This window comes from Ammospiza caudacuta, chromosome 3 (genome assembly GCF_027887145.1).
Source record: "Ammospiza caudacuta isolate bAmmCau1 chromosome 3, bAmmCau1.pri, whole genome shotgun sequence".
Taxonomy (NCBI): Eukaryota; Metazoa; Chordata; class Aves; order Passeriformes; family Passerellidae; genus Ammospiza; species Ammospiza caudacuta.
In genome coordinates, this window is record NC_080595.1 from 74453546 (window position 1) to 74479902 (window position 26357).

A 26357-nucleotide genomic window follows, 5' to 3' on the forward strand; every position below is an offset into this window, starting at 1 on the left:
AGCGCAAATATATAAAACATGAGGGTGCCTCTTAAAAATAAATGTTGCTCCATGATCTTTTTCCCAGGAGAAGGAAGTTTCCAGAGTGCTGGCTCTCTGTGTGTGGTATCACATATTGCATGGCCTGTTCCCTATAAGCTCTCAACATATGCTACGAATCTGCCTCTGCACTACAAGTATTCTAAATCAGATGCTTATGCCTTCTTCTGATCTTTTGCAGTCACACGTACATACACTGGATTTTGCCACAGGCTATCCATCATTCCTCCCTTCCCAGCATCTGAAACGCATGACTCGCAATTTGGTTTTATGTGTGTTTTACTGCAGTTTCCATATAATCACACAGGAAACCTTAATTCTCACCTTATGAGCCCAAGTCTGCAGTTCTAATCCTTGTCTCTCACAAGTGTCATGACTGAATGTCTGATTTCCGACTGTCTGTATTTCCCACAAATGAAGGAAAAATCAAATTCAATTGCAATCAGAGCCTTGCTTCTCACAATCAGTTGTTTACCCACATCATTTTTCACCTTCAATCCCAAAGTAATGTCTAAAGCCCTTGGGCATTGCCACGCTCTGCCTCTGAATTTGCTCAGTTCAGTTGTGGGCTAAGCACAGTGGTGCTACATGAGGTAGACATTTTCCATCACCACAGGACAGACAGCTCTGCTAAGGCATCCATCACCTGCTAATGACCCAAATTTCCTGCAGGCATCAAGGGGAAGCTGCCTCATCCACTGCAGACCTGTCATGTTTCAAGACTGTCTTGGCCGCCCCTCATTCCTCCCTCTCCTTCCTTTCTACTCATTCACCAGGAATTCACCATGCCCATCCCAGACTGGAAGTGGCAGGCACAGCTGGTTGGCATCATCCACCTTTCAGCTGCCTCTTTTAAAGGCCATAAAAAGGAAAAGGGGCTGTAGGTCACCCCAGCCCTCAGCTTACCCCAACCCCTTACCAGCTGTACAAACCCTCCTGCCTCAAGGGCTGACATAATTTGGCACAGCACTCACCAGAGCAGTGCTGTCTGTACAAATGCATGTCCAATACCTCACCAAGGGATCCTGATCCCAGAAGGGCTCACCCACCACCCTCTGACATCATGCTGTATGTGCCTCATCCCGTGGAATGACACACTTCTGTTTATGATCAGGGAATGTCACTCTTCCAGGAGGGCATTACCCAGGCAGAGGGAGAATTCTAGAACAAATATGTCCATGTTGGTTGGGCGAAAGAAGATGGAGGACTTTTTAGCTCTCTGGAAAGGGGCTAAGTGGGAAGGATTGACAGAGAAGTGGTCTGGTAAGATACCTGCCCTGTGCATGAAGCAGATGGCACAGACACATCAGAGAAGACCTATAAACAACCAGTTAAGCTTCAGTCACAAGCCCTTTCATCTGCTTCAAATATAGGCTCTACCACCTTCCAGCTGGGGCTGGAAAACATCAGGTCTGCTCTGCCTGTGGGGCTTTGTGAGTTTGTATGTTCTGAACTCCTGCCAGGAGTAACTTTGGTGCTTGAGGGATCAATGTTGGGCTCCGTGCAATGCATCCATAATGCAGTGACTTATGCATGGAGGAGGGAAGCTGGGGAAATTCCCTCCCACTATAAACTATTTCTTGGCTCTTTGCATTAGTTGTCAGCCCTTGGGAGTATATTTTCCTCTGTTCCCATTTTTCTGTGGTCTGCATTATCATTTGCTAAATATTAGCGTGTGCTATTTATCATGAGGTCCACAACCCCTGTCCACTCCAGGGAGTTTGCAACTAAGTCACAGCAATAAATTTTCTGATATTCTATGGGCTTTACAGTGCTAAGAGGCACACAGCTGAAATCATTATCTCAGAGCCTTCGTCCTCTAATCTCACAGTGAAACACTCATCACCAAAGGCAGGGAGGATGAACACGAACACAGGTTGTTTATACTCACGGCAGATTCAGAGTCAGGCTCCAAGTCTGGTTACTAATAATGATGATTACTGCAGCTCCTCTGGTTTTATGACATGTTTGAAAGGCTCAGGGAAACCACACTATGTAGAACTCTCTTTCAACAGCATGTTAGGTTCACAGGATCTGCTGGGCTAGCAAAGGAAAGGGTGTGTTTGTGGACTGGGAATCTGTTATAATAATATCATGGTGACCAAAATGAGCACCATGGTCTACAAGTCTACAATTACTGCTATGTTTATTGCAGAACAGAGTCACCCGAGACCTGACTCAAAACCTGTTGACTCCACTGGAAGTATTTTGCAGCAGGTCCTAGGAGCCACTTGGACAAGACATCATCTCTTACTGAGTTTTTCTGCCCACTGTGTTTAGGGAGTTTGGACTTTCTCCCTGCAAAAGCTGTTATCTAAGAAGGGATTCAAACTTTGACTAGAAAGGTTACTTCAATATCTCCATATTTCTGATCCCAAAGCCCCTTTCAGAGTCATTTTTGGTTAATGACTAGAAATGTTCCAGCTTCTCTTGGTTAATGACTAGAAATGTTCCAGCTTCTCTTGGCAATAGGATCTGATCCTAAGAACCATCAAAGAAAATCAGAGTTCAGACTGAACTGGTAATATTTAATAAAGATTTGGAGTGGTAATTAAAGAAATAAATTAAATGCTACTAGAAGGTACATGTCCAAAAGAAACACTGGTCTGAGAAGTCTGTATTTTTCAAAGTTATCAAATTAGCCCAGTTTGGTTTCCACTGCCAGTCTAAATAATGATGGATGTTGTCTAATCTCCCTTCCAAGTAGGCTGAGAAATCATGGACAAGGTCATTAGTGTGAAAGAAGAGGCATTCTCCTTCTCTGAATGTCCCAGACAGAGGCGCATGGAACAGCTGCTCCTTTCTCAGAGAGGGAGAACAGCAAAAGGAGAAGAGGAAACTTGAGCAGCCAAGTGGCCATGTCCTGTGGACAGAAGGAACAACTGGCATTAGCTGGTTTTGCTTTGCCAACCTCATGGCAACAAAAATCAGAGAAAGAACTGGACAAAAATATTTGAGAACAGCCCAAGAACAAAAAATGGGGCAGCATCCTCTGCAGTGGCAGGGCACAGCCCTCACCTCTGTTCCTCTCTTGCTCTCTCACTATGATGGGAGCCAAGTTCGGGGTTCACTGGCCATTCCCTGGCCAATGCCAGACTCACTCTCGAGCTCACATGGCCCAGACAGCCTCAATATTTCCCCCATATTTTTTTGCAGCCCCATGCCCTTTCTGACAGTAAAGCTGTGTTGATCTGTAGCAGGGATGTTTTTTAGCATGCCAGGCTCATGAATGCCATAGCCTGTTATCCCAGAAAGACTAAAGAATAAACAAAGAGGGACAGAAAGAAAAAAGATGAATAAAACTCCTTGATCTGAACTTCAAATCCAGGATATAGATATATACATTAATAAACTAAAGGGCTCAAGCGCTGGCTTGGAATTGTACACATTTTGTAACTTATAAAATTTCCATAGGAATTTTGGTCAGTTCTCTGCCCTGGAATGGTACAGGGGACAGCACAACCAGGGAGTTTTCACTGCAGCTAGTTTGGGTATAGAGATTTCTTCTGTTCAGATGTGAGCCATGCCTTGCCACTTGCCCTTAAGGCCAGGGAACATTTTAATTGTACAAGTGTAGCCCATGGGGACTCTCTCCAAAACACAGTTTAATCTCCAGTCTGGCTGCCCAGTATCAGGGATGCCTGGCAGGTCATAGCTGCCTCCTTGAAGTATTCAGACTCATTCCCTGCCTCCTCTGCTGCTTGGGAGACACCAAGCACACAGGAGATGCTGGGAGCTGCAAGATGGGGGACTCACCCTGGCACAGGGATTTCCTACCAGTAGGCACCAAACCAACACCAGTAATTCCCAGGACACCTCTATGGGGCAGAGACAGTGGAGTGGCCAAGCATGGCATGCTGCAAGACTGGCTGATGGTGCTGATGGGTTTAGACCCAGCTGGAGAAGGCTCTAATCAGGCTGTGTTGGCTTTTGCCAAGATCAGGACTGGGTAGTTCCTGGTACAGCCTCACAAACCACTGGACCTAGTTGGAAGCTGCATGCACCAAATGCTCTGCTTAGAATGGCGTTTCCCTGTGTTTCTGGAGGTGTTCACCTCACTGCAGGGGCCTGGTCCCTTCTCCAGGTGACACAGGTTGTCCAAGCAAGCAGTTCCTTGCAGGTCTGGTTGCAGCGTGTCCTTCCAACCAGGCAGAACCTCTCCTGCAGAGCTGGGCACACAGGATGGCTGGGCAGCCAGGAAGCAGGAGGGTTTGGAAGTGCTCATGGACCTGCTGGTGTCAGTCCAGCTGCTTCCATGAGGACAAACACCACACAGAGCTGGTGAAACTGGATCTGCAGGAGCATTCTGCCTGATACAGTGCATAAACACACCAGGAGCTTTGACTATGGGATAAACTGCTATTCTTGTGCTGGTTCAAGGCATTTCTGGTTGAGAATTCTCATGTTTTCAATGTTACAAACTCTAGCCCTAACAGCAAACTCCTGCTTCTGAGTTGGGTAAGCTTCCACCGAAACAAAAGATTGGGAAAGGGGGTTTTTTCATGAACTGGGAAAAGGAAATGCATTTCAGAAGGACATGGATTCCTTTGATGTCCCAAAACAGAAAAGAGAATCTTTGCTTTTCTATGCCGTAAGAAGGACATCATTGCCATGTCCATTTTTGGGATTCACTGTTTTCAAAGATGGGTCAAAACAAGAAATAAATAGCAACAGGCCTCTCTCCTGCATTCTTGTGTCCTTCACAGGAACAGCTGCCAGAGCAAGGAAACTATATTAAGACCACTGCATCCTTCAAAGATAAACTCTTCCCAAGGTTTCATCTTCACACAGTGACAAGAAGCTGGGAAGTGAAAATGTAACTGTCCACATGGGCATTCCGTGTGTGAGAACCCATTATTGTCAGCACTGATCCAAGAATAATCCAGCTGGTCCAATACCCATGATCCAGTTAAATATGACTGTTGAGTGATTTTGAACAGCCCTAGGCTGAAACATCAAAGACAGATTGTGCAAATATTAGGCAGGATCTATAAATAAACAAAATTGTCTAAAATATCACTTTATGCGTATATATGGGCTACTGAGCTCCATGTATCTAGTCAGTACAAAAACAAATTTCCTTGGCTACAGCCAGAGATGTGAAACCTCTAGACAGTTACATTCAGAATCAGAATGAAAACCTGAATCCCATCCTGCAAAATAGGGTTCAAACCCACTGAAGACTAAGAAATCTTTAGAAGAAATGTTATTTAGACAAAGCAGATATTATTTAACTATGCACTAATTTTCTACTTGTCTGGTAATAAGATGTAAAACTGTCAAAGACTAATATGTTTTAAAAAAGAGATTATTTGATGCAATTTAGTAAAATTGTAATCAACAATATGCTTGAAGATAATTTAGACATCATGAGGTTTGAAGACAGGAAAGTAATGAGAAACAATTATTGAAAATAGATAATTTTGTAGAAAACATGTTCAAGATAAGAACTATCTGGCATAACTTCAGATGTCAACAATGCATGTATTTACATCTGGTCCAGTCACCATGGGTTCCTTTAAAAATGAGAGAGGGGTCCCTGAGATACCTACTTGAAAATGAGATGAACTGCAACCTAGAAATGCCTTTTTCTTTTCATATACTGACTACAAAGGGAGGCCAAGGTATCTAGTCCATATGTAGCTGATTATACCATAGACAGCTACATCTGGTCAGCATTACAGCGTGTTTAATAACACACCTATTTGCAAATGTATTCCTATTCAGATCAATATGTCTGTGCACTCAGCACTCCAGCCTTCTACTTGGACTCCAGGTTGCTAGCCCAAACCTTAGTCTTGAACTTCAAAGTGGGTTGGACCCAGCTACACTGAGACCTACAACTTGCTAAGTAAGGTCCCTCAGGAAGACACAACTCTCCAAGCCAGGATGAGACCCCTGAGACACAGAGACAGAAATCCCTTCAGGAAGCCTGCAGAGGAGCACTTACAGAGAAACAGAGGGATCATTAAAAGTCCCTCTACACAGGAAAATATTCTTGCCATAACCAAAATGTCAATGCTAATGGTTAAATATATTTTCTTGAATAAAATCTGCCTAAGACTTCAGGAAAAACATGTATGAAGAGCAGTCAGGAAGTAAAGCAGTTTGTATGATCCTAGGTTCAAGAGCCCCACACATGTAAAGAGCTGGCGAACCTTTGCACAGCCTGGGACAGGTAAAAAATTTTTTGCACCAGTCTGGCCTGAGAGTCCAAAAGCCTGGCTCAGCCATGAGTGTGTCAGCATCCTGGGTGTGGGGTGCAGTTTCTTGGCCAGCTGCAAAAAGAAGGTAACTCAGTCAGCCAGCCAGATCCATAAAGCAGCAGCTCACACTGTTATTAGAGGCCTGCCTCCCCATCTGGAAATTAAATGCAAACATATGCATAGGCCTAAGTGTTGCTCAAGAGAAAATCACTACCCTGACAACGCTGAACAGGACAGGAAGAAAAACAGAAAGTACAAACCAGTATCTATGCCTTCCCCATTTAATTTTCTGTACTGTCAGAGGAACCCTCATATCTAATTCAGCACAACTTAAAGGACAAAGAATTATGAGGTGAGGAAGGAAAGTAAATCCATTTGCTTGTTAGTACTGTAACAAGCTAAAAAATATCTGACAGAAAATTTACATTACATGTGCTCCAACTCCAGTTTTCTGGGTGGTTCAATCCTCCCAAAAGACGGCCACAACATTGCACCAACATCCTATACTTCATTCTTCATTGATACTCAAAGCATCTGCAGAAGGTTTTGATCATCTCTAATAGCACAGAGGAGAAAATTTGCCTTTCCTCCTTATGGGAATCAGGTACAGCTATCACACAGCAGAAGTCAGACCCTTTGATCAATATGTAGCATGTTAAAAAATGTGTGTTAGTATGTAATCCTGAGTTTTATCCCTAGTGATTTTTTTCACTGGAGAAAAAGTAGAGAGGAAGAGAATTTATTAGTTTTTTTCATAGTAATAAAAATTATAACAATAAGAAACAATAACAAAAAAGTGAGATAAATGTGAGACTGTCATTGAATTCATGACTGAGTGAATGATCATGGCAGCAATGGACATGTGAGGCAGGAGCTTAACACCCAATCATTCTGAAGCTTCATGTCAATAAAGTTCACCAGCAACTGTAGGCACTGAAAGCAGAGACTCCTCACATCTGTGTGATCATGTCTGCACTCGATGCATAAACCAAAACACCAGGGAGGTGGGGAGGCTGCTGCTCTCTCTGCCAGATGCTGAGCAAACAGCCCCAGGGTGTAACCACACCAGGCAGGAGGAAGCACAGCCCAAGGAGCTGATGATTGATCAGGGTTAAGCAGAAACCTCTTGCCCTTAGGCCAGCACCCCTCCACTGGGCCATGCTGACTACCATGCCTGGGGAAGACATGTAGTAGGGGGTTGCCCTTTTGTAAGCTGTTATTTTCTTTCTAATTTTTCATGGACCCTTTTAAAAAAGGCATTTCTCGTCCATTCCAAGAAGTGGGTTTTTGGTTTTTTTTTCTTCTAAAGAAAATACTTTGAGAATTTCATCAAAGTTTGAAGCAAATACATATTATCCAGGGACTAAATAGTGCAATTCTTATTTACAGATTGGTATTTGGTACACACTCCCTGGGTCCCTGCAAGCTATGAGCTTATCCAGGCTGGGGCAACTTTTGACCCAAAGCAGGTTTGTTGAACTCCAAATGAAGCTGCATACCAGTTTTCTGCCTCTCCCTGAGGCTTTGGCTTGAACCAAAATGGAGTGACACCCATTAACAAAGAGACCTCCAAGACTCTGCCCTCCCACCCTTGCTCCTTCCCCTCCAGGCACAGACACCAAGGTCCATCTGCTGGGATTAACCAGCTTCAGAGTCTTTGCAGGCAGCTGTGAGATGGCTTTCAAAGATAAGAGATGGCCCAGGGTGGGCTCAAGGGTAAGGAATTTAGTAAAATATCTTTGGAAGGGATCTAGTAGGATTTTCTTCCTTGTTTATATTATGCAGTATCAGTCACCCTTAAGACCGCAGGCCTGGGTGTCAGTAAAGCTGGAAACACAACCAGCCAGCAAAGGATCCTGATACTGCTCCTCATGATCCTGTCCTCCCCATGCAGAAATGCTTCCCTCCTCTCACATTCAGAAACTCTTACATTTTTTGGCTCAGTTCACCTAAACAAGGAATAATAAGTGAAATACTGAGCAGCAGGATACTTGGGACTGAAACTGCAGAGAGAGAGTCAGCTTCTTTTCTTTTTTCTTCTTTTCTTCTTCTTACCCACCACTCTTCCTGGGTAATGGTGCTGCCGCTGCCCAATGCTGAAACAACAGTCATGGCTAATATATGGCAAAGAGATTGTAAGTCTCTGCTGGTCCCCAGGGAGAAAATAATCATAAGCCTGCTCAGTGTTTGTTAAAAGATACAGGTAATTGTGGAAAAGAGCAACAACAAGACAATTGAGAGGCTGGGCAGGCTGATTTATGAGAGAAGATTAAAGGAGCTGAACATGAATGGCTTAGCTAAACAGTGACTAAAACAGGACATGAAAAGTAGCCCCTGTCAACAGTATTTGAAGTGTCTGTCTGAAGGGGCATTAACTGTTTGGGTGTGGATATTTTGAATAAATGGAGGTCTTGAAAAGGAGGTCAGAAATGCAAGTGCCAGATTAATGTTAAGGAAAGTTTCCCAAAGAACAAAACTTCCATGGCAATCTCCTCCCCATTCTAAGGTGGGATGCCCCGCAAAAAGTCATCTGTGCTTGCCATATCCTACTGCTTTCTTTTTTTTTAAGTAATCAAAGATTGGGCAGCAAACACTGCATGGTGAGAATTCCACCTGGAGAACAAAGCATGTATCTACTCATCTAACAATGAATATACTTTGAATATATATATTGCACAGAATATACATTGGTAAGAGAGTTGACAGTTCTTTGGTTCAGCTGCCATGACACAAACCCCTGTGTAAATGCTCTCCACACCCAAAATGAGACTACCACTTTCTCCCAAAGTTTGGCTGGCCCTGCCTTTGTAACATCACCCGCAGCAGGAAATGCTTCTGAGGGACTGAGTGCATTGCACAACAATCCTTGCTGATTCTTGTAGCCGTGGTAACATTCATTAGTGCACTTCCCAGCAATTAAATTACACATTTGATCATAGAATCATAGAATCATTTAGCTTGGAAAAGGCTGTAAGATTGAGTTCAACCATTAACCCAGATAAGTTCACCAGTAAACCACATCCCTCAAATGTACCCATGCCCATGTAGCTCTCATCAATGGGCTATAGATACCCCTGAGTGCCTATTATATTGATTTTCTATTACAGCAACAGCTCACAAACCTCAATTGTACCAAGACACCACTACAGAGATCATATATATTTGCATCTTTGGTAACTTTCAAAAAGCTGCTGTTTTTTATTCTTCTCACTGTCCTGGTCTTCCAAGTCTCTTTTCATGGTCAGGAACAAATTTTCCAAATTTTCATTTTCCAAATCCCAGAAGATTTCCTATTTGTTTCACATGAAAGTGGAGAGAGGTCAGTAGAAACCAGCAAGGCAGTGGTAGGTGCACAGCAGGAAAATGTGCATGTGCTGGCAGTAGGGCACCAGCCATGAATCCTTCTATAAAGGGTAGAAGGAAATGTAATTTTCTTGATACATTTTAAAAAAGGGAAGGCAAATATACGTAAATGCAAATATATCTTAATTGGTCATGGTGTCAAATGCTCCCTTTAAATTTAATCTAATGTGTGTTTCACTGAGCTGTCAGCAATCTCCATTAGCCTCCAGGCACTAATGAGTGAGCATCAAGGTGTCAGTCCTTCTGGCATTAACCTCAATTAGGAGGAGTTAGGGTGATCGCTGACTCGAGGGTCAGCCATTCATTGCTGACACATTCCTCTGGCTGCAGCTTGCAGTCTCCTGCTTGAAAAGGGCTGGCAGACTGGCTGCCAACCTCCTCACCAGTAAAAAAGTCTCATACTTGCCAACATTGCTGTTAATTACTATATTTGAAATCTGCACAGGTCTTACCAGGCATGGAGACACAAGAGTAACCCTATTTATGAGGTTATTCAATGTGGTTCCCAGGTAAAAAAAAAACCAACCTGTGGTATTAAAATTCTAAATATCTACCACTTATTCATGGTCAGAATTTTAAAGCATCATTAAAGTCATCGATATGACAAAGAATTGAAAGTCTATACAGCAGGGTTAAGTTTACAGGGGGAAAAAATCACCACAGAGAGAAACCATATAACTTTAATTCTGCTCTACTTCTCTCTCTCCAGAGTTCCTGAAAGATTTCTTTTATCACATTCAGATGTCATCTTGCACAGTCATTCTCGGGTAGATCTGCTTTTCTGGGGTGAAATCATGGGTGGATCATGAGTCAATTTGAGACTGCACCCCTCCTATTCAAGCATGGAGATCTCAAGACAGCCAGGCAGAACCCTCCAGATCCACCCCAGGCCTGAAATCCACTCTCTAGATGGCAGATTGCTGTTCAGCCTCAAGGATTTGGGCATATTTATGCCAGAGGAAATCATTCCATGAGAAAATCTATTTAGTAACCTCAAAGTTGTGTCAGCCACCATAAAACCTTGGTTACATTACAGTTTAAGATTACAGTTATTACAGCGTAAACTACAGGTCCATTATAAAACACTTCTTAAATTTCTAAATTTATAAAATATATGAATAATACCAGAATGAAAAACTAAAGTCCCACCCGCCTCCTTCTTATCACCACTTCACTACAACAGACTGACCATTCTTCCCTGCTGTCTTCCCCTGTGACTTTTAGGCCACAGGCCTTACCAAATGAAACAAAACAAATTAAAACATATGAAGCACAGAGATAAAAGGATTAAAGGTCTCAGGTACACACACTTCATGAACAATGGAGCTCAGGGGTTGCAGAGTGATTTAGCTAACTCTTTATGGGACTCTTTCCATAGCAGAAGCTCTCCCAGAGTTGAAGGACCACAGCAGGCTTGAAAACCTTCCCTAATTGTAAGGTAGCACTTGTCTTACAGCTCATTCTGCTTAAGATCATCATAAAAAGTGTCCTTTGAACGCCCTCTCTGCTTCTTCCAGACCCATCTTCTTTCCACCCCATCCCCAAGGCAATGATCTTTATCTCCAAGCCTCCATTTCTTCTCTGCAGGAATCAAAGGGGTTTCCAGCCTATCCCTTGAGATGACAGCATTACCTGTTCCTCCTCCACGTGAGATGCAGAGCTCTGCTTCCTCAGAATATTCATTTACCCTAATCTGCATCAGACACAGGCTCATTCTGCCCTGGTAATGAAGAGCTGCTGTGTCTGGGCCAGCCAGGCCAGGCGTGTTCGGACTCTCCTGGGTCGATTCATATCAAGCTACAGTGAGCTGTGCAATAAGGAAAGACAAACAGGAGCAGCACAATGACAGTTTTCAATTACCTGATTTACCAACCTTCATCTTAAAACTAATGAGGCTGTTTGTGTCAAGTTTCACATCCCAGTTCAATCACTACTGTTAAACATAAACAGCTCTTTGTCCCTGTAGTGGCCTGTTATGAGCAGGTACCTCCAAGCTCTTTAGTAAAACATGTGCCCCACTCACTTCAGCACTGGCAAGCAAAAGAGATGACATCTTGCCTTTACCCTCAGGTAATCCATGAACTCCAACAGATCCATGCCATGAATCCAAATTACGAGTCTTGCTGACTGAGGGGTTTCCTCTTTGCTTTTCGCTGAGATGCAGGAAACTGCATCTACAAAAATTGTTAAGTCATCACCAAAGGTGATAAAATCACAGCCTCAGAAGTCAAAAAACATCAGCCTTGAGCTATCTGGTCACCTATCATAGTGCAGTTTTTAGTTACACTGCCACAGCTTTTTTAACAGGGTCTGTTGAAGTATGAGTAATTATGAACATGAGGTCTTAGTTTCTGAAAGGAAAACAAGTGCTTTGCTTTTTCTTCACCTAGATGGAAACATGCAGAAGGAGGAGGGTCAACAAATCCATTTGTTTGCAGAACCTAGTAACAAATGTTACATCACCAGGGAACATCTACTCTGCCCCTTTTCCATACCACCAGATGCACTCCTTGACAGTTTAGAACAAGTCTGACCTCAAGAACAAAAGTCCAAAAGAACAATCAGCCAGTCAAAGAAGTCAGCAAATATATTGATCCCATCCTAACTCCTGGAAACATTTAGGGAATTAATAAAGATAAAACACAGAAAATTGACCTCAGTCCCATTCAAAACCAGTTAATAGGAAAACCCTTCTCCAAACCCATGTGTAGAGATTGATATAACCATGAGCTGAGGTGCCAGAGACCAAGCTGCTGTTTGAGAACTTTTTCAGCATTAACACTCATGGCTAGAGGTAATTTCTCAAGAACTTAAATAAACATCATGTTCCTCTCTTACTTGGATGAATCTTTAAGAGCTGGAGATCTGTCAAAGAGTGGGAGTGGAAACCAATAAATAAGGATAAAACACTGGTATTATCATTATGTAGAAATTATAATTTTGACCAAAAAACATTTGTGTAAGAACAGGGTGGCTGAAAGCATCTAACCAGGTCATGAATCCATGGAATCACTGAATAGTTTGTGTAAGAATGGATCTCAAAGTTCATCTAGCTCCAACTCACCCCCGCCATGGATAGGGACATCTTCTACCAGAGCAGGTTGCTCAAAGCCCCATCCAACTTGGCTTTGAACACTTCCAGGGCTGAGTGGATGTAGATAGATGTAGATATCTGCATTGTAGAGGTTCTACACGTAGATAACAATATGCCAGCTAAGCACCAGGAGCCCCATTTACAGTCAGTACAGGAGAACTGTCACTTTAAATATGCAGTTCATCTCTTTCAGGCACTTACTTTAGGACGAGATGATTTGTGCCTCAAAAGCAGCTGCTTCTCCACATTATCTGTAAAAGGAGTTTTTCCTCAGAAGGGGATGTACACACTATAAATCTCTATGGCTTATATGTCGACACTTGGTCAAATGAATCCCACTTCATGAATATTTCAATATTTGTAGTCATTACATGAAGGTTGGATAGCTTTTTTAAAAATACTATATAGCTTGAAGAGAAGCATAGGCTTGATACAAAAATTGCTTGACAAACCTCCATCAACTTAGGAAAATATGACAAAGGATTTGAATAGATGTCCTGAACTATGTCTGAACTCAATGTCTTGACAATGAAAGTAGCCACATGGAATTATATCAGATCATTATTTTGTTCTTTATTTATTTGGTAGGTCAAACCTATGTGGCCATGCATTTCAAATCTACATGTTTGTGAGTTCTGTTTCACAGCATTATACAAGAAACCCAGTTAAACAAACATTATCAGACATTATACATTCAGTGGAACATCCCTAGAGGTAGATTGCCTAAAATGTTTATTTGTTTGTAAACAGAAATTTTATTTCAACTTTTGAAGAAAGAAAGTCTGCATTATACATTCTGTGTGTCTTTTCCTAGCAAGACCCTGCCTGCATTGCCCTGTTTCAAAGGGGTGTAAAAGGCTTTTGTTTTTTCTTGGAAATCTGGAATTGCTCTTTTTCTATTTTATGTAGGTCTTAGAATTGAGTTTTATAGCAACAGAAAGCACTTTTTGCAGTGATAAAATACATTTTCTACATTCATGAATTCATAAATTTTAAGAGGAAAAGGAACCATTACATTCATCCAGCCTGAGGCATTGATAGATTTACTGCACAGGAGCTAATGGACCAGAGCACAGCCCCTTTGAGATGACAGGAGAGAATTTGTGCAGCTTTTTTCCTTTCCTCCTCATCATCATCATGAGGACAACCACTTCAGAGCTGCCTTGTTCAACAAAGACCCTGCCTCTAGTCCAGCTTGAAAGAACATTTCTCTAAACATATTTTAGAGAAAGCCAGGCTGCTTTCCCAAGCACTCAGAGAAAGCAAAGGTCAGCACAGCCCCATTGCCCCAGAGCACCTCAGGCACCTCTCCTTGACCCCATCTGGTCTCCCAGCAGCACCAGACACCCCAAAGCAACAGTAGCTGCTGCCCCTGTGCCCAGGCTTTGTTCTTTACCTGCACAATTCTCTTGTTGGGATGTGAAGCACTTCAACCCTGGGACTCAGCTTATTGCCTCATAAAGCAGGATGGCAGGATTATTAATGTGGCAGAACTACAGGGTTTTCCAAGCAATTTATGAGTTACCATGGCAGTTCATTAGCTCTCAGCCCAATGACCCCTTCCTGGCAAGCATGAATCAAGCAGGAGGCACGCACACATCTAAATGTACGACAGATATTCACATCAAAAACACATCCAAGGCCATATTTCCTCCATTTTGTTCAGCACATGTCCAACTACAGCACTAAAAAGTCACCAGTTATCAGGACTGATAACAAACCCACTGAAGCACATCTAGACATAAAGAAATTCACAATCCCCCTTCTTTAATTTTCTTTTATTCTCATCAAACCGTTTCTGATGGATGCCTGCATTTAAAGAACAGCATGTCCTTAGCAGAGGGTTTGTATTTGCAGCCTGCATGGAATGCACAGGTCTGGCAGTGGGGACAGTGGGCTCTCTGAATGGTTCCCTTGACTTTCAGTGCTCAGAATAAGGTTTCACTTTAAACACAGACAGGCCCCTCATCCCCACTCAAGGAAGAATTTGAGAAAATATTTAACTTTCATGGTAATTATCCATAGGTCCTAAAATAAAGCACACACTTCAACGCTTCCTTGAGTCCAAGTGGCACTGTGTGTGAAAAAATTCCACAGGTTTTAATGCAGTGCTCAGTTAGGACTTCAGCACAGGCAAAAAAAGAGATATAGAGAATTAAAGAGTGACTTTGAAGTTAATAACTGGACAATTAAGAAAATGAAAAGATTGTGAGCACAGTAAGTTTCATCAATAAGTACAAAACCACTACCAAGCTACTCACAGATATTACAAAAAATTACAATGTTTTATACAAAAGAAAGACAGAGACAAAGGAAGGTGTTTGGGGGAAGAGGAAACAAGGAGAGAAATACTTCTAGTAAGTCTTTATTGTATTATTTTTCTCAGTTGCATTAATGATTTTTAATTTTCTTTTCCACTCTAAGGGTATTTTAAAGAAAAGGTAGAACTAAAACTTTTACATTTACCTCTGTTACAGCTGCCACACAGAGCTCAACCTCACCAGGCCTTATGTGCTTCCCAGAATGAACTTGCCTTTTTCTTTTGAAAAATTAATTAATGTATTTATTAGTGCAGTAATGGGACCCACATACTGGAAAATCCCACCTTCCATACCATTTTATTAGTTAAATGTGGCTTTGGGCCAAATTTTTGTATTTCAGCTCCTGCCAAGGTTCAGGTTTGGAATGTTTTTATGTTGGAGGTTTTTTCATCTGTTTCCTTGGCTGTGCTAATGGGACCCTAATGCACATGAGAGATCTCTATCACACCATGCTGCTGGGTGTTTGTTTGCTTCAATCACCTCAAACATGCACACAAACTGGTGGCATTTCCCTCTCAGCTAGGTGATGCCAATAGACCTTGAGCCCACAGTGCAAAGGGGTATAATTTGACATGGAGAACTGCTGACTTGAGCCATTCCCACTGGCTGTAGTAATTACAACCAATATTTTTAAAATATACAGCTGGGCAAGAAGTTAGATGACACTGTTATTTAAGAACAGATTCATCTGGCAAAATTGTCTGTGTCTGGCAGGAGTTTTCATGTCCAATAAAACATGGAAGCTAGAGGAATGAACCTGTAAGAAATATGGATATGGCTTAAAGAAAGAAAAGTTCTTGCCTCATCCATTTACCTCTTGGAGATCTGGAATAGGGCCCAGGTCCTTCTGTCAGGCTAGAGAAGAACAGTGGACACGATGACCTGAGAGACCCTGCAGATGTTCTCCTGCCAGGACTGGGAGATAAGACACCTCACCAGCTCTTCCCTAGGCCTTGGTCTACATAAACACTACCAATGTCTCACAGGGTCCATCTCAGCCGTGATTTCTGCTAACAGCTCATGGGCTTTTCATTAATATTATCTTTTGTCACCTCATAAATTACTTACTCAGCAGACGTTTTTTCATTAGTTGCTATCAGAAGAAGAAATATTGGTCTCCTTCCAGTCCTTCCCATGTTTTAACACCAGAAGCTGAGGTCAGCTGCTCTGTCCCTGCAGTTACTGAAGTTCCTCACAAAGGAAATGTCTGCATGAAGACTTTCCCACCTACAGCCACCTCCATCACAGTTCTTGCTCTCACCAACTCTTCTGAAGCAGGTCAGCAGCACTGGCCAAGGATACATGGCAGTTTTTCTCACAGGTAAGACCAGTGACACATGGCAGGACATCTCTGCCACAGTTGGGCAGGCAGGGAGTGACAGAGAGGAGCAGAGTGACTGCACTGCCTGACCTCAGAGAGTGATGGGGTCACTTACTTGAAGCAGCAGCAAAAAGGGTTGAAGTGATGCTCAGAGAAACCCATTTATACACCCATCATATTTCCCAAGTATGCCAGGGTCACTGCATCTTTCATGGATCTCCAGACAACAACAGCAAGAGACAACGTTTCCAAGTGCAAGAGGTGGGAAACAAGGATATGTATTGAGATACAGGCAACAGGGAAGTGCAGCCATGCCCATTTATCCCAGCCTGTTCCCTTTCACTCCCAAGGTTTTGATGAAAGTAGCACTATGCCAGGAGCCAGAATGTGTACAGCTTTAAGGAAAACTGAAACAAAGAGACAGCCAGCAGGAGGTTTTCTACACTGATATCATTCTCTAGGTCATGAGAATATCAAAATGTTTGGTTTTATCATTTCTTCTAAAAGAATTCCAGGACTTAGCTCTGTCTGGCACAAGCACATGGAACTGGAATTTGATTTCTTGTTTATTTCATTTTCACATGTTGAAGGACTTTGCTATTTGAGGCGAGAAATATGTGTCTGTTGATCACAAAATCCAGTTCAGAGACATGTCTGAGATCATGGTTTTGAAAAGGAGCCATGGCCACCTTCAAAGGATGAGGCAGATTTTACCCACAGAAAAGCAAAACATGCCATTTTGTGCTCTCAAGTGTGACTCATTTCCTGATACAGTTAGGCTTGGACTAGAGAGTTAAGGTCAGATTAAGAGATCATTAGTGCTTTTTATAGTGGACTTTGAGACCTGGACCACAATTCTAGAATTAGGCCCTGGAGGCCTTTGAAGGAGAAATCCTCTTGGAAATACATCATGGGGCTCTGTTTGTTTTCCCTGGATTTTTGAGGGATGGAGCTCCTGTTTTGCCTTCTACATTGCCTTTGTTTCTGTCAAATCCCCATGAGGATAAGCTTCTCCCCAGCCTTTTTATGAGAAAAGTGATATTAAAACATCACCTTCCTGACTAGAAATCTCACAGGGCTTTGCAAGGATAGCTTTGTTACTTCTTGCTTCATCACTTCAAGCAAAACCCAACCTTCCCACCACTCCAGCCAAATGAAACAACAGCCAGACGAGCTGAGAGCCTGATGCTCCTGCATCAATGTCCCTGCTCCTCAGGGTGCTGCACAGCCACCATGCTGTAGCCACTACACAAAATGTTACAGTGACTGCATCTCAAATGCTTTCTGTCACACTCAGCATGCTGCAGTTACACACAGACTGACCCACAGACCCATTGCTGTTTGAGGGCACAGACAGCTTCTCCTTCACTACGTGAGCCACTGTCTGCTCAGCACATTCAGTACAGCACCAAAATTTGCACTTACAGATGGATGCAAAAAGGAATACTGAGAGACTGAGCTGATCCTAGTGACAGCTATGTAAACAAAACCCTGAAGGAAATATTTTAAGATATGTCAGCTACAAATGACCAAAATGTCATCACAGTAAGAAGACAGATGTTTTTTGTACTACAGAGCTCAGACAGGAACAATTTTTCCTCTGTTGCAAAATAAGATGACTAGTCAGGTAACAGCAGAGTGTCTGCTCATGCTATGACTTAAGCTCCCAACTGAGAGAAAACTGTTTATTTTTTGTTTAATAATAGTACTTTGTTAAAAAAAATGTTGCAATGTTTACCTGAAGATTTTGGGAGTGATTTTCTACTAACGCAGTGAAGGGGTATGATTTGGTAATCACCTGATTCTATGGTACAAAATGAAATAAATACAGAATAAAGTTATAAGGATCCTACTGATAACCACAGCTTTGCTGCAGGATACCAACATTCAGTGTGTAAACATCCACTGAGCAGACTGACTTCACTGCCAGATATTCCTGCCTTGAAGAAGCAGATGAATGAGTTAATAAATATAATTTCCACATTTTTTGCTTTTTCTATAGAGCCAATGAGTACAAAAAGTGACAGAATTAAACCACTCTGGTGACCCAAAGCTTTTCCTTGTCAACCAAATAAGAATCACCACGAGTCAACTGGAAGTTCAACAACTTTTTGCATCTTATTCTCCACACACAACTGCTCAACAAACATAGAGCCCAGTGAGAGTCAGAGAATTTTGTAACTTACCACAGGTGTAGATGACATTAAGATGCTTTTGGATGCCTGGGTAACAAGGATCTCCAAATTCATAGGTGCTGGCATATATGCTGCAGCTTCTTTTCCCGTGACAGCGCTTGATCATGAGCTGCAGAGCAGTAGCTGACTGACACTCTAAAAGGGAAAAACAATACCTATCTGTGAGTATTTGTCCATTCACAACAGAAATTGCCTAAAATTAATTTACCAGTTGCAGACTGGGAGAGTACATACAAGATTTCCATGTTTAAAAGTCTTTATGTTTACATGAGAAAGTGTATCTGACTCTAACACACCTCTAATAAATTGAAAGAACATTGAAGAATCACACACCCATACAAAGAAGGCTGAGAATAAAAGATGTTTATCTTTGTAATAACCACAAGAGGCGTCTCAAATCCCCCTCTCTGACCCCTGTTGAAGACAAAGGTGATCAGTGTCTCTTCCTGCTCTTTGATGTTACATTTCTAAATCTAATGAAAATTAGTATGAGGTGTAATAATTATAACATTATCATCTACCATGTAAGCAGAAATATTGTTTTAATTACATTCATTCCATGCAAGTAGAAATATTTTTCATATTAGAAATTTAGAATATGGGAAGTTCCAAAATTGTTTTCCCATATATTTTTCTCTACCAGGTGGTTTTGCCTGTTTTCTTACCTAGGGTGAGAACAATTTGCACAGATAAAGTCCTGAGCTTTTAGGTGCAAGACTGACAGTTTGCTTTCACTGTCCAGCCAGGACCAAGCTGAGGGGGAAACTTGCAAGGAGACATTTCTTAAACTTCAAATCATTGCTAAAAGGAGCAGGACAGCTACAGAGAATGGAATACAAACTCCTTTTGGTCACTAATTCGGAGGAAGGGAAATGAAAAATGGACCTCAAAAGGTATTGAATGCTAGAACCAGCATAACAATAAAAGCCATGAGAGACACAGGAAAGCCACAGAAAACCAAGCCTACAGGGTAACATGCCCTTTTTCTCAAATCAAAGGCAGCATTTTATTTCACATGCTGCAAATGACAAAAGAAGAAAGCTCCATGTGAACAGTTTCATACTGAATGACCCAAACTTCCTTAGGGGATTTCTGATCCAATGAGTGTCAGAGATTTCAGTGGAAACATCTGGCATGAAGCAATCCTGATTCATTGTCTCTTTGCAAATGTCCAGCTAGAGAAACTCAGCAAATCTAAATGCTGCAGAGGATTTCTCAGAGGGTACCTATTCTTTTTATTTGTTATTGTTCTCACACATAACAGAGAACATCCCACAGCTGTCTGCTTAGGGGTCTTGCCCTCTGGCACAGGAGCATACTGTATCCATGGGGAATTATACATTGCTGGTCCTGTGAGAGGCACAACAAGGCTTTTGCATCCAGCATCCCCAGAGATGGGCAGCCTTTGGGACCTTCCTCATTTAGGAATATGTGTGCAGTAAACTACAGACTCTGCTCTCCACCTTAACAGATCAAACTGATTCTTCAGGTGCCAAAACTGTAGATTCATCAGACTGAAAATGCTTCTAGGAGTTTTATTTGTCATACACTCTCACACTAACATTGACAGCTTTTTTAGCCTTCACTAGTCATGTCCTGGTATGGATGGCCTCCTTCCTCCCAAGCAGTTCTGAACAGGCCATGATCTCCACCCAAACTGACATTACCAGCAGCATCTGTATCAAGAAACCAAAGAGGGCTAATTTATGGACACCTTTACCCCCTTTGTTTAAGTGATACCCTACACCTTAGAATTATTTTGCCAGTTAGCATTACTCCAAACAGGTAATACAGCCTGAGATATAACAGGGTTAGTCCTAATAGCCAACTTGCAGAAGGCCCCCACTGTATTTTTGGGGCTTTGAGCAACCTGGTCTAGTGGCAGGTGCTCCTGCCCATGGTAGGGGGACTGGAACAAGATGATCTTTAAGAACCCTTCCAACTCAAACCATTCCAGAATTCTATGAGCTTCTGGACTGCCTGGGAGAGTTATCTCAGCCAAGACAACAAGTCAAGGACCACGCTGCAGTTTCACAGTACAGCTCTATTTCCAGTACCTGTGCCACTGATACTACTCAATTACCTGTACACATGTAACCCCAGACACCCAAGTTCTTTGGGCACAGACCAGGCCACCATAGTCACAAACACCCTTAGTGAAGTCCTCAACTCTCCAATGGCCAGGCTGCTCCAGCTCAACCTGCACCAGCCACAATGAGCAGAAGAGTAGAAGGAGCTCTCTATGCTTCAATTACAGCTGAAGAGGAAAGCCCCTCACATAGAAAATAGGGCATCAAGATTGTAAAAGCCTCTTTTACATGGACTTTTTGCAAACCTTAGCATGAAAAAATATATTTGGGGAAAACGTCACCTGCTGGGACTGCAGCACATAAACCATCCCATAATTTAGCTGAAAGCAATATCTGGATCCTATCCACTCCAACCTCCTGCCCAAAGAACAGCCAGCTTTGATGTTACATCAGGTTGCTCAGGAATTCACCCAGGCAAGTTTTGAAAATCTCCACAGAGAAATATTTCCCAAACTCCTTGGACACTCGATCCAGGGCTAAGTCCCTCTCCAGGTGAAGAATTTTTTCATTGTGCATAATCAGGTTTCTATTGGTGCAACTCATGTTCATTGCTTTTGGTGTTCATCTGCTGTTTCCTTCTGTGTGTTCCCAAAAAGAACCTTTGTAGAACCATCTATTCCTTAGTAAAAACCAGAAATAATATCCCACCCAGAGCTTTCTCATCTGAAAACTGAACAACCCTGTATCCCTCAGTATTCCCCCATATGCTGTATGCTCCAAGCCCCGACCAGCTTGGTGGAGTTCCACTGGACTTGCTCCTGTTTTCCAACATCTCTCCTTACCTGGAGAACCCCAAACCAGACACTTCAGTGTTCTAGTTAAGCTGTAACAAGTCGTCCCCAATTTGGTACCACCTACAAACCATGTCCCAGGTCATTACTGAAGATTTCCAGCAATCTCTGACTGCTTTTTTAAGTAGCTGCCAGTGTGACTTCAATATAGCACAGTGGAAGTTTCTTGTAGTGCTCCATTTCCTTGGCTCTTGCTGCAAACAGACACAATTTAGGAAACTCTTACTGTTTTCCCTCACCTCCAGACCCAATGAACACCAGAATCTGGTGAATGCAGAAGTGGCAGAAAGTCATCTGAGGTATCCATGTTACAAGATCCAGCTAAACTCTACTGGAGCAACAGTCTCCCACATGGGAAATCCAAATACTTTTCCCATTTTCCCCATGGAAAGACCTGAGCCATTCTCATGGAAACAGTCATATTTTTCTAGCCCTGAAAAAACAGAAATGTGGTCTAGGCACAAATTCTGACCAAGTGTTCACTTCAAAGACTTCCTTTTGCTCACAACAGGGAATTTTCCCTGGTTTTGCCTCCACACAATTTCTAAGAAAAAGTGCCTGGTACATTCCTGTAAGGGCCAGGGCAAGCAGCTTGCAGTGTTTTGAGGGAGGACTACACCAACACTGAAATTAGCTTTGTCTCCCATCTTGAATTTCTTGGTCTGTCAGCATGTTCATCCTCCACATAACACATTGAACTGGAAAATGTAAGAGCAGCAGTCACAACCTCCAAATGGGACCATTTTCCATACACACTTCAAAGGGTTTCTGACAAGGAGTTCATTTAGCTGCTTGCCAAAATGCCGTATTCAAGCATCTTTATTCCCTTACTAATGGGCACTGAAGATGTCAATAGTACATCTGAGAGGCAGCTGAATGATAGATGAGACTACAGCACCTTCATAAATCACAGTCACCACCATGGCATTTGGAGCTCTAGAAGGGACAACATGGTATTTTCTTTTAGCCCTGTGTCTTGGGCTTATAAAAACAGTGAATTCACTCCTGTTGGATGTTATGAAGTGCACATAGGTAATTTAACTTCCAAATGTAGATAAATCCTTGGGGAGATCATTGAAGCGAAAGCTCCAATTATATTAGTACCTCTTCAGAAGGTGATTCCAGGTCAGAAATCTTCACCTCCAGGTGCCCATCCTCAGAGCTCAGACAGGCAAGAAAACAGAGGGGTTTTATCCATAAATCATGCATTTATCCTGCCAAAAAGATGCAGGGAAGCCAAGCCCAGCAATGCGGTGCAGCAGAGTTGGGCTGTGGTCCCCTTCAGCTGGCCAAATTCATTTTTTCCAGGTCTTCAGAAGTGGGAGACTAGACATGGCACTTATTGTACCAGATGTCATGCTCATTCAGGGCAGCATTACAGTTGGATTAGACGATCTTAAGGTCTTTTCCAACCTTAATGATTTTATATTCCACAATCTCCTTTCTTCTGCTGCTTGTTTGCTTGCTAAATGCAAATTCCAAATGTTTTATGAGATACCACCCTGGCACCAGTAACAAACAAGTTACTCCATGTGTCAGAGAATAGGAAGGACACTCACAAACGCCAACACTGTATCACTAAGTCTGAGGTAAGCACTGCTTAGCAGAGCCAGGCCCCTGCCGAGAACCTCTTAAAGCCAACAAAGCTCAAATCCCATGACACAGCAATAAAAACTGCTTTAAGACCTCATAGATGATAGAGAGCCCTCTAGGAGAGGTTGGGCCAGAGTTACCCTTGGCTTTCATTAGTCTTGGATTGCTTGAGTACACTGCCAGAGAGCACATATGAATCCTGGCTATGGTGAAACTTTCACATGTGAAAGCGTTTAAAAGTATCATCTGTGCTTTTCAAATATGGCATTTTCAGCTAAAACTGGGGCAGTGGGGGAGTGGGATCAGCTCACTTTATTCTCTTTACCTCTGGCCCCAATTTCTAGAAGTTGCACATCCCTCCAGCCTTGCTCCTGGTGCAAAGTGAATTCCCTTTCCCAGGATCACTTCACAAATGCAGACCACTGGCCCGTTGGATTTCACAACCATCAGTCTAAGTCCTCAGTGGGTAATTCACCTCACCAGTAATTCACCTTACTTACTCCATCAACCCAGCCTCTGTCAGGGTAAAAACCTAAACCAGAGCAACAGAGATGATGGAGGATTTTACCAGCTGCAGCTTGCAGACCATGTTGGCTTTAAAACTGGAATTAGTCTCAGTGATGTAATGTCCATATCATCAAGCTCACCACAATGAATGGATTTTAGTCAGTCTAAGGCTGCTTCCCAGCATGAATAGTTCTTTATTACCTCTTCCTAGTAAAAAAATAAAATAAAGTAAACTGGAGCCAATGCCTATTAATCATATCCTTAATTTTGGTTACTCAGTGTTACTTGTTTTTCTCCAGTAAGGGTGATACATCCAAATCTGAAATCTGAGCCATGCTTTGCTGCTTTTGATTGCAAAACCTATCTGGGTTTGAAAGAATGTTTCCAAACTCTTTAATTTTTGCATTTTGGTAACTCTTAAATGCTCTATTGGAGATTGGAGCCTCTTCCAAGGCAGCAACAGATGGATTCACAAACAGATTTAAACCCTGAGTTTTGAGAAGGGTGACTAATCCCACAGTGAAGTTGGGCATATTGCAGATGTTCAAGAACATCTGTTTATCTGTTCATGATCAGACTCACCTGGCACAGCCCTGCTGAACCTGCAAAGGTGGGTTCCCGCACAAATGAGACAGGCTGTCCAGAGCAAGCAGGACCACACACAGCTGGTCAGGTGAATCTGTTAGCATGCTGTGAAGTTACCAGGCAGGAGTTTTCCACAGGCTGTCCATGGATCTGGAGAGGCAGCAGGACATGGAGCTAAACCCAATATTAACATGCACACACTTTAAAAAGAAAGAAAACTGGAGCCTGAGAAAAAACTCCACCCATTCATAAGTGGATGAGTCAGACTCTTGAGTCTGTGTACTTTCAAGAAAAATGGGGCACTCGTATTACTTTTTTCAGCCAAGAAAATGTAAGACCTTGAGGTGTCAAAAGGACCAAATGGTTGGCCACAATTAAAGACTTCAGAAAGGGGATCACTGCCTTAAAATACTGTTTCCAGCAGTACACATGAAGTAAATGTTTAGGAACTGGAACAGGACTGGTCATAGCTGATCAAGAGACAAATTCTGTGGGATGCTTTGGCTCAGTGTAAAGGCATCAGGAGCAGACCCAAATCTTGAAATTAAATAATCAGCAGAATCTTAGCTTTCCTTGCTGTCTTTTGAGGAGCAGGTGAAAGGATCAACTTAAGATAAATTTTCCCGTAAGGGATGTAATTTACAAACAACTGACATCTTGAGGAGGACACTCCTCCCAAGCAGAGGACAGGATTTTTCCCCAAAACAGCCAGCCTGATTTCCTGCTTGAGAACAAAAGAGGAAAGGTTACTTGCTGGGAGCTATGAATGCGAGAGGACAGAATGAAAGATGGAAGGAGTCAGTTAACGAAGAGGAGAGAAATTTCGTTCCTACAAAGAAAGCTGACAGATGTCTGAATCACTGCTCTGGTTATCCACTTGTCTGCCAAAAGAGAAAGCAAATTTCCATGGAATGGCAGGAAGGACACAAGCAGGAAGTAACTCCAATCTTTAAGGTGAGGCAACTGTTTAAAATCCTTCATGTTTTCCCTAGGAGTGACTGCTTCAATCTGAAAAAGAACCTCCTTCATAAGCAGGAGGGAAGGAAGCTCTCCTGGTTTTGGGCACTTTCTCATCCATTTTAAAGATGTTCCATTAGCTCTGGTTGATACAAACATCAGCTCCTTCACACAGGGGCAGCTGATAGAGGTGCCTAAGCCTCAGCTTCAGCCAAAATTTGCCATCCAGCAGCCTGTGAAGGATGTCTTCACGGAATACCAATGAGTCAGTCTGCACTCTGTGCAGTACATCAAACCCCAGGCATTCTCAACTAAGCCCATACCCATTAAGTTTTATGCTCTCTTTAAAAGCCAGTGCAGAAGACTGTTAATAAAGATGGATTTTGTCCACTTTCCCATTTAGCAGCCTGGGGAAATAATTTCTTTATCAGTGTAAAGTTGTCACACAGTTTCAGTTGGGAGCAACTGAAATACACCGGATTTCTCTTCCCTGCCATGGCACACAAGTCTTGATAGAGAACAAAAGAAGTGAGTTGGGTCTAGATCCACATGACAAGAGGGAGAAAACCAAACTACAAATATTTAAGTATCCTTAAGACGAACCAATGTGAAGTTCAGCCAATAGAAACCAAAAACTGCCCTTAAACAAAAAAGGTACAGAAGCAGAAGTATATTTACATACACAGAAGAAGTTCAGGAGCAGGAATCCAAAACAATTAAAAGGTGAAGTTCCCTGCTGGTATTTGTAGAATGATAAATGGTCATAATCATATTACAAATAGCAGCAGAGAATTTCACATTGATACAGTATATAGAACATATGTCTTGCACGATGTCACTGAACTGGCTACAAAGGAAATCTATATCCAAACATTAGAAGAATATGCAGAGAAGGCCAGCTTTACATTAAAAAAGCATGTTTCACACAAACAGAGAGAAAAATTTGCACTATACAGTTCATAAAACTTTGGAAACTTTTGCCTGCAGTAGGTCAGAAAAGAGAAAATTATCTCAAAAGAAACCAATCACATTTAGAGACTGCAGCTGAAGGATTGAGTACAGATTTAATTACAGATCCTATAGTTACATTTAGAAACACTTGGTTTATTAATTTGAACTTAAATCATCTTATCACCCGTGGATCTGGAACCAGAATTCACATAAAATATACGAGCCTCCAGTTTTGCAGGGACTGATTCAGTTTGAAAAGTTGATCAAATTAATAACATTTCTTGGTTTTGGGAGCTGAAGTGAGAATCCAAGGACAGTTTCAAACATGGCTCCAAGAAGTCTTA

General features: G+C 42.2%; 1 protein-coding gene across 1 annotated transcript in view; it reads right to left on the minus strand.

The window, feature by feature from the left end:
• Window positions 1-26357, minus strand: part of LOC131556183 (protein eva-1 homolog C-like) — a 201090-nt gene that overhangs the window by 84178 nt on the left and 90555 nt on the right. The window contains exon 5 of the mRNA XM_058802633.1: window positions 18531-18674. Within this exon, the coding sequence (XP_058658616.1) occupies window positions 18531-18674 (144 nt within the window). The remainder of the gene's footprint in view (window positions 1-18530; window positions 18675-26357) is intronic.